At 49.6% G+C, this 8,956-nt stretch overlaps 1 protein-coding gene across 10 annotated transcripts in view; it reads left to right on the top strand.

The window, feature by feature from the left end:
* The first annotated feature begins 269 nt into the window (after positions 1-269).
* Positions 270-8,956, top strand: part of ZNF75D (zinc finger protein 75D) — a 52,166-nt gene continuing 43,479 nt past the window's right edge. For 5 of the 10 annotated variants that reach the window (XM_064574599.1, XM_064574600.1, XM_064574598.1 and 2 more), the window contains exons 1-5: positions 589-869; positions 2,482-3,008; positions 4,406-4,598; positions 5,304-5,395; positions 5,744-5,870. In XM_064574599.1, the coding sequence (XP_064430669.1) occupies positions 2,562-3,008; positions 4,406-4,598; positions 5,304-5,395; positions 5,744-5,870 (859 nt within the window). In that variant the 5' untranslated portion in view covers positions 589-869; positions 2,482-2,561. Of the gene's footprint in view, positions 542-588; positions 870-2,481; positions 3,009-4,405; positions 4,599-5,303; positions 5,396-5,743; positions 5,871-8,956 lie in introns of those variants that run through there. The other 5 variants (XM_064574596.1, XM_064574601.1, XM_064574602.1 and 2 more) reach the window with 5 other exon arrangements.

Below are 8,956 nucleotides of genomic sequence, written 5' to 3'. Positions count from 1 at the left end.
GATCGAGTCCCGCATCGGGCTCCCTGTTCGGCGGGGAGTCTGCTTCTCCCTCTCCCACTCCCCGTTTGTGTTCCCTCTCTAGCTGTGTCTCTATCAAATAAATAAATAAAATCTTAAAAAAAAAAAAAAGAAAAAGCAAGGGATATAGCAGCAAGAGACCTCAACTCTTGTCTAAAAACTGCCACTGGCGATCCTTGTGACCCTGAGGACGTCACGTCCTACAACTCAGGAGGCTCGGGACAAGTCTAGTGGCGACTTTCAGGGGCGGCGGCCCTCACTGGGGGGTTCCCGGTAGAAAGGGCCAGAACGCGACCCGAACGATCTGCACTTGGCAAGTCAGGGCCACAAGATCGCGGCACCTGGAGTCGGTGGGCTACATGCCCCCCAGGCGACTAGAGGCTTCCGGGGCTCCCCTGGGCCTCCAGGGGGCCTGGGGGAGGGCGTGTTCGCGTCCCGGCCTGCGCCGGAGCAGAAGGCCGCGTCCCCGGGACGCAGAGGAGCTGCGGCACGGCTCCCGCCGGGCTGCGCCCAGACGCCACAGGTAGAGAGACGGAGAGGGCTGGGCGTGGCTGTCACGAAGCCGCCGGAAGCGCATTCTTTCTTTTCCGGTTGGGCCAGGTCCACAGACCGCGACCCCAAAATGGCGAGTCGGGGTACGGTCTCGGGGAGCTAGAGGGATCAGGTGGGGGACCGGTCCTCCAAGCCTCCCCCCCGTCCCCGCGCTCCCGCGCTCGGAGCTGCCCTCGCCGGGCCCGCAGAGGCGCGGGAACCGGGCGCTTGCTCCTCAGGTCGGCGGGGAGGCGTGGCGACGTTGCTGCCGAGTCGAGGAAGAGGGAAGTGGCGCCCGCGGAGGCCGGGGCTGGGCGGAGGTAATGGAGAAGCCGCGTCGCCCCCGGGATTTGGTGGCGCGCGCCCCCGGCGCTGCGGGCCGCACGTGCCACTGGCGGCCCCCCGGGGCGGTGAGCGGGGCGGGGGGCGGAGCCGGCGGCCTCCCGCGGCGGCGCGGGCGGGCGGGTGCGCGGGCTCCGAGCGCCCCGTGCAGCCTCCGCCCGCAACCCCTTTGTCCCCCAGGTGCACGTGCGGCCCGGGGACGCTGCCCGGGCACCTTCGGGGGCCGGCCGCCCGCGGAGTGCCCGGAAGCGTCGCGGATTCGCGGGGGGCCGGCGGGCGGGGGGGCAGCAGTGTCTCCCGCTGCACCCGGCGAAACTCCCCCGTTTCCGCTGGCTGATGGTCCGGTCGCCGGAGAAAGGGGCCTTTCAGCTTCAAAGGCGTTAGCTTCTGCCCACATGGAAATAGAGGAGGCGCCCGCATACCTCCTGAGCCGGCCTAGGCTGCAAGGAACCAGGCATTTCTCTGAATACCCGTGGCATCCTCAAAAGAACTTTGTTGCCGTTTGTGCTGGAATACCTCGGGAAAGCAGCCTCTCAAGGCCACCCTTAGCCTTACTTAAAGATCTGTGTGCCCCTGAGGAAGTGTAAAGTCAGGAGAAGGGTTACCTTTACTAGGACCCTTCCTGTCTCAGAAGACCCTCAATGATCACCCTTTCTCTTTCATTTTTTACAAGCTGACGTTGTATTTGGTAAGCAAGGCCAACTTGTCTTTCCAGTAAAGTAAGCAAAAAGTTAATACACAGGTACAAATCTGCACCGTGCCCTTGAAAATCTTCCCAAAATGTACCCCCCCCCCCCCGCAAAATGTTGACATCTGGTTGCCCAGTTGGGGGGTATTTGCTGAGAGGGATAAGGTTACTTTTTTCCCTAATTGCTTTACTTGTTTTCTGATGTGGTTGCCTCAGTTCTCCTGCGAGTATTAATACAATGGAAAGGAGACTATCAAATGTTCCATGAAGTAAAGGTTTCAGTCTTCTTAAGAGGATGAAGGGGCAAGTAGTTGTTTCCCCCTAACTAAAGACAAAAGACGGCGAGATCTGTTAAAATTTAGAGAAACTCAGACATGCCCTATTTGTGAAGATGGGACAGGAGGCACGCAGATTAAATATTGGATATTCTCAAAGCTCCTTCTAGCGAGTGGGCGACAGTTTTTTCATCCACCACCTTTTCCTCGACCTTTAAGAAAAAAAAAAAAGGAAAGTTATCAGTTGACATTTGTCTTCTCTGAGCTGTGCTTTGTTTCAAAGCTGAGTGACAAAAAGAAGTATAGGTCCTGAAGTAATCTGTCATCGTGAGTGTCCTAATACTTGGCAGTTGATTTTATTTTATTTTATTTATTTTTATTTATTTTTAAGATTTTATTTATTTATTTGAGAGAGAGAATGAGACAGAGAGAGAGAGCATGAGATGGGGGAGGATGAGGGAGAAGCAGACTCCCTGCTGAGCAGGGAGCCTGATTGGCAGTTGATTTTAAAGGGTCGACTGGACAGGTTCTTTTCTGTTCATTCTTCTCTGATAACTATAAATAGCAAGTAAATATGTGTCATGTGGCTTTCTTCTTGACATGTACTTTTTTTCTCCCCTCCCTCAGTGCCCTTGGGGAGAAGATCCACTCATTGGTTTTATACCAAACCTGACAAGGCCTCAGTTGTCAAAGGTGGCACCAGGACGATGTCACACATAGGAGTAAAACTGTTCCTAGAGCAAATGATGATGAGACATCTGGAGGTGAATGCATGCTTGTACCCACACATGGAGGCTTTGTGGGGGACGGAGGGGTCTCTGAAAGAGAGCTCCAGTGAGAGTAAGAAATCCAGCCCACAAACGGACAGTCTTGGTCCTGAGAGCGCTCGCCAGCACTTTCGGAGCTTCTATTATCACGAAGCGCCTGGACCACTTGAGGCTGTCAGCCAACTTCAGGAATTATGCCACCAGTGGCTGAGGCCAGAAATCCACTCGAAAGAGCAGATCTTGGAACTGCTGGTGCTAGAGCAGTTCCTGACTATTCTACCCAGGGAGACCCAGAACTGGGTGCGGAAGTACCGTCCACAGAGCATCAGAGAGGCTGTGGCCCTGGTAGAGCGCTTTCAGAGAGAACCTGATGGAATAAGTGATGAGGTGAGGAGATCCTTTCTGTGGACAATGAAATAGGGTAAAGGTAGAATTATCCAGGCTGGGTGGGGAGGGGCAGTGGAGGAACAAGGTGGAGTAGGTCACGCTTCTGTCATTCCTTGGGGACAGCCAGGCAGGATCTGAAGCCACAGATGTGCAGCCGTACTGGATGACAGGTTTCAGAGTCCCTGGCCATCTTTCTTGGCCCTTGGAAAAGAGAAATGCATTTTGCCCTCTTTCGGGCCAGGGCAAACTGGGGGTGGTGGGCCTCAGCTGGCGTGGCCAAGGAAGAGAGGACTTGAGTTCTCAGAAACAGAGAAATAAAAGGCAAGGCAGAGTTGGGGAAGGGGGGGGGCGCAATCTGAAAAAAAAATGCACAGCACTTAGAGATCAAAAGAGAGAGAGGGCAGCAAACAGAAGTATTAATCAGACAACTTTGGGTAGACTACAAGGAGAAGAAATGGAAAGAAAAAAGGAAGCAAGGATACGGAAAGAAGAAAACTGCCAAGAGGGGAGTGGACAGAATCAGGGTGCCAAGAGGGGTAGGGCCCTCTCTAGTGGGAGCGCCTATCTCTGGGCCAGAAGAAAAGAGCCTCCATTGCCCTCCCTTAGTGGTCTGCCCTTGGCCTTGCTGGGAAGTGGGGAACCAGGGTATGCCCTTGGGAGATGGCAGCACCCTTCCTTTCCTCAGGAGCCCACTTTGAGGAGGACAGGGCAGGGTATGTTTTTGGCGTTTTACTACAATGGAATCACATAGAAGGAAGTGAGAGTCCAAACTTTCCTCCAGTTTTTCCTCCGCTGCGTCCCCTTTCTCCATGAAATCTTTCCCTGGCTGTGGAAGGATTGGAAAATCTGACTGACTGGGGATCTTTTTTTATTTTTATGTTTTTTAAAGATTTTATTTATTTGTCAGAGAGAGCTCAAGCAGGGGGAGCGGCAGAGGGAGAGGCAGACTCCCCTGCTGAGCAGGGAGCCCGAAGCAGGGCTCGATCCCAGGACCCTGGGATCATGACCTAAGCGGAAGGCAGGTGCTTAACCGACTGAGCCACCCAGGCGTCCCTGGGAATCTTTTTTTTTTATTCAACTCCTTCTGTTTTAGCGAAAACTGAGAAGTTAAAAATGCCCTTAGGCAAGGGTCCAAGGCAAGAGTGCAAGCCAGTGAGGGCACCATGACAGGATGCAGCATGCCCCCACCCTGCCAGTGGCCTGAGCTGTGGCTGATTGCCCCAGATGATGTGTATGGTTCTTTGTGGGGGAAATGGTGGCACAATATCTCTTTAGTTTTTTTTATTACTTCCTTGAATGTCACAACTTCCCAAATCCGGGCTCTACTCTTGTTCATCCCTCCACCACCACCCCCAAACGAAAAGTTCTGTGCTAATGAGGATGGGGATTATTTCTAGGTCACAATCCATGAGCTGGGAAAGGAGGCAGTGCCCTTGGGAGGAACAGCAGTGGCCCCAGGCTTTAAGTGGAAGCCAGCAGAGCCCCAACCAATGGGTATGTTCCAGAAAGAATGTTGGAATACATACCGGGTACTACAGGAACAGCTGGGCTGGAATACTCACAAAGAAACCCAGCCTGTATATGAAAGAGGTGAGGAGCTTCATAATAATTCTCTTCTGGGCGCCGTGATAGGAATCGGTTCAGCTGGAATGTCATGGGAATGTTCCAGGTGCCCAGCCTTGCCAGTTGTTAGGATGTCTCTGACGTGCGAGGACAATAGGCCAATGGTGGGTGAAGGTGAGGATCAGCCTGGGGTGCACACATGTCCAAACCAGAGAACCCTGGTATTCACACCATGGACCTTGCTCCTTAGAAACTGGAGAGAAGATGGACTAGGGACAGGTGGGGTCATCACCCTTCTATGTTAGAGAAGAAACTGGGATCAGACATGGGTTGTCATGGCAGAAGGGGGAGAGAATTGTGCCCCGGGGGGGAAAAAAAAAGACAGAAACAGCTACACTGGAGGACCTGAGTCTTTCATTTTCAGTCACCTCTAGTTCTTGCCTAGCCTGGTAAACTATTTTATGAGAGGAAAAAAAAAATAATGGATTTCCTTTCATTAATTTCTCTCACGAAATCTGGGGGGAAACAGCCAGCTGGGGAACCAGTTCTTTGGAGTGGTAGATACTTGGTTCTCATTTCCAATGAGAAGACCACCTCTGGCACCACACATACACTTGTGAAGGTGAGCTATCCTTACTGAAGGACTCCTGAGGTTCCGTGTTCTAGAAATCAGCTCAGGGTATTTGTAAACACAAAAAAGAGACATTTTCTCTGGCTCTTTTCCATCCACAGCTGTGCCTGCTCAACAGATTCTAGCCTTTTCTGAGCAGAAAAGCCCCCCAAACTGGAAGATGGCATCTGAGCTCATCTTGCCTGAGTTCCAGGTGAGCTGTACTTCCCAGCTTTTTCAGGCAGCCTGCACCTGGCCTTGTCTGTGCTTTTCTTTGCTGCCCATGACCCACAGTGCTCGGCAGGTGCTCTGAGGCACGTTAGCCCCGGATGTTCACCTCTAGGCGACTAGGCTGGGCACGGTGGGGACCAGGCCCCTCGCACGCTGTTTACTGATTTCGGGCTTTTTCCTTTTCTGCCATCTTACTCCTCCCCCCCCCCCCCCCCCCCCCCGAATCTTAATACTCTTCTTCGGCGACTGGCCTGCTGTGTAGTTCAGAGATGAGTGATAGGAAGGCTTCTGTGGTGGCAAGTACTGAACTGAAACCCATTCTCTTCTTTAGAGCCTGTTGACATTTGAAGATGTGGCAGTGTCCTTTTCTGAGGAAGAATGGAAGTTACTGGACCCTACTCAGAAGATCCTTTACAATGATGTAATGCAGGAGAACTATGAGACTGTCATCTCTCTAGGTAAAGATTCTTCCTTTCCTTTGTGTAGACGTTGAGTAATCTGGCCGCAGTTTATGGAAGACGATCTTCTGTGGGAGAGTCCCCGTGTTCCAGTAGCTGTTTGGGTCTCACCTTGATGGTGTGGGGGAAAGGCCAGGCATATCCAGATGATTCAGAATAGATCCTGACTTACCAGCATGTCTCCCCGTCTGCTGCTCTTACCAGCCTCGTCTAAGCTGCCGTCGTCCCTGACCCTGTCTGCTTCAGTAACACTGGATTCCCATTCCACGTGCCCCCCTGAGGCTTCCTTCTCCCCTTCCTCCTTGCGTCTCCACCCACAATCACTGTAGACTAGAAAGAAGGTGCTGAATCTAAGATTCTGCCCGTTTAAACATTCGGAGTAAATGAAAGAGTCATTCACTCTTCCTGAAAAAGAGTCTGGAATTAGGATGGCAGCCCACGACCTCAAGGTTTTATACTCAGAGCATTGTTGTTAGCCCCTAAACCTGAAGTAATCTGCTTAGAACAAGGAAGAGAACCATAGGTCCAAGGTCCCCAAGAGTTCAAGGACAGTCTTGGAGAGTCTCCTACAGGTAAGTATATACACGGGAAGAAGAGAAATGTTCCTTAATGAGGACCTTTACAGGGGATTAACACTCCAAGATTCTACTCCTGGGTTTTTCTTACTGAACTTCTTCTTGAGATAACTGTAGATTCACATGGAAATTTAAAGTATCATACAAAGAGAACCGGTCTACACGTTACCCAGTTTCCCTCAATGATAACTTTTGCAAAAAGTATCATATAATGTCACAACCAGGATATTGATATTGATACAGTCTTCTGACCTTCATATTTTCCATTTTATTTGTCTGTGTGTGTAATTAGTTCAGTAAAGTTTTTTTTTTTAAGATTTATTTATTTTAGGACGAGAGAGAGAGAGTGTGTGCCGGGGGAGGGGCGGAGGGAAAGATTCTCCAGCCGACTCCCCACTGAGTGGGGAGCACGACGCAGGGCTCAATCTCACGACCCTGAGATCATGACCTGAGCCGAAATCAAGAGTCTGAGGCTTAACCGACTGAGCCACCCAGGGGCCCCTAGTTCTGTAAAGTTTTATTGCAAGTGTAGGTTTGCATGTTCACCTCTGCAGGCAAGATACTGGACAGTTATATTACTGCAAGGACCTTTCTTGTTGCCCTTTTATCATCACACACATGTCCGCTATACCTCACCCCGTCACCGACCCATGCCAACCCCTGATCTGCTCTACATTTCTGATATTTTGCCGTTTCAAAAGTGTTACATGAATAGAACCGTAAAATGTGTAACCCTTTGGCATTAACTTTTTTCATTCAGAATAATTCCTTGGAGATTGATCTGAATTGTTGTGTGTATCAATAGTTGTTTGTTTGTTTGTTTGTTTGTTTTAATACTGAGTAGCATGCCCTGATGTTGAGAGACCACAGTTTGTGTAACCATTCACCACTGAAAAGAGGTCTTTGCTGTCTTCAGTTTTGGGCTAGTGTGAATGAAGCTATCAGGAGCATTTGTGTGCAGGATTTTTTGTAGAGATAAGTTTTCATTTCTCTGGAATAAATGCCTAAAGGGTACAGTTGCTGGTTCATATGGCAGTTACATGTTTAATTTCCTGAACACTTGCCAAACTGTTTTCCACAGTGACTGTACCATTCCACATTCCCAGCAGCAAAGGATGAGTGGTCCAGTTTCTCCATGTCCTTGCCAGTGTTTATATTATCTCCATTTTATGTTTGCCATTCGGATCGGCGTGTAGTGTTACCACGTTGTGATTTGGATTTGCGTTTCCCTAATGGCCAGTGATGTTTTATAGCTTTTCATGCGCTTATTTGCCGTCTCTATTTTCTTGTCAGTGAAATATCTTTCACCCACATCTTAACTGGATTGTTTTTTTTTTTTTTAAAGATTTTATTTATTTATTTGAGAGAGAGAATGAGATAGAGCATGAGATGGGGGGAGGGTCAGAGGGAGAAGCAGACTCCCTGCTGAGCAGGGAGCCCGATGAGGGACTCGATCCCGGGACTCCAGGATCATGACCTGAGCCTAAGGCAGTCGCCTAACCAACTGAGCCACCCAGGTGCCCTGGATTGTTTTTTAACTGTTGAGTTTTGAGAGTTTCTTTATAAAGATTTTATTTATTTATTTATTTGAGAGAGAGAGAGAGAGAGAAACAGCATGAGAGGGGAGAGGGTCAGAGGAGAAGCAGACTTCCCGCTGAGCTGGAAGCCCGATGTGGGACTCGATCCCAGGACTCCGGGACCATGACCTGAGCTGAAGGCAGTCGCTTAACCAACTGAGCCATCCAGGCACTCTTTGAGAGTTTCTTACATATTATAGATTTTAGCGCTTTGTCGAATATGTCGATTGCAAATAGTTTCTCCAAGTCTGTATATTGTCTTTTTAATCCTCTTCCTGTGGGCTTCCACAGAGTAAAAGGTTTTCATTTTGATGAGGGCCAATTTTTCATTTTTTCCTTTTATACATTGTATTTTTGGTGTCAAGGCTAGAACTTGGACTAACCCTAGATCCCTAAAATTTTCTGCTATTTTTTCCTAAAAGTTTTATAGTCTTGTATTTAAGTCCGTGATCCATTTTGGGTTAATTATTATATGAGGTGTGAAGTTTAGGATGAGGTTCATTTTTTGGCCTATGGAGAGCCAATTGCTTCAGCTCCATTTCTTGAAAAGGCTGTCCTTCCTCCATTGAATTGTTTTTGTTTTTTTAAAGATTTTATTTATTTGAGAGAGAGAGAGCTCGCAGGAGCAGGGGGAGGAACAGAGGCAGAGGGAGAAGCAAGCTCCCTGCTGAGCAAGGAGCCCAACTGGGGACTCCATTCCAGGACCCTGGGATCATGAGCTGAACCAAAGGCAGGCAGACGCTTAACCGACTGAGCCACCCAGGCGCCCTCTCCACTGAATTGTTTTTGCACTTCTGTCAAAGAGTAGTTGGGTATATTTGTGTGCATCTCTTCTGCTCCATCGAGCTCTGTGTTTGTGCCAATATTGCACTGTCTTGATTGCTGTAGCTTTGTAATATCAAAGCCTTACTATCTGTCAAGTAGACCGATTCTT

The sequence above is a fragment of the Mirounga angustirostris genome, unplaced genomic scaffold, assembly GCF_029215605.1.
Source record: "Mirounga angustirostris isolate CCGP_5_RB_7025 unplaced genomic scaffold, mMirAng1.0.hap1 SCAF_11, whole genome shotgun sequence".
NCBI classification, from domain to species: Eukaryota; Metazoa; Chordata; class Mammalia; order Carnivora; family Phocidae; genus Mirounga; species Mirounga angustirostris.
The sequence above is the reverse complement of the archived record's forward strand: the minus strand, read 5'-3'. Positions and strand labels throughout refer to the sequence as shown.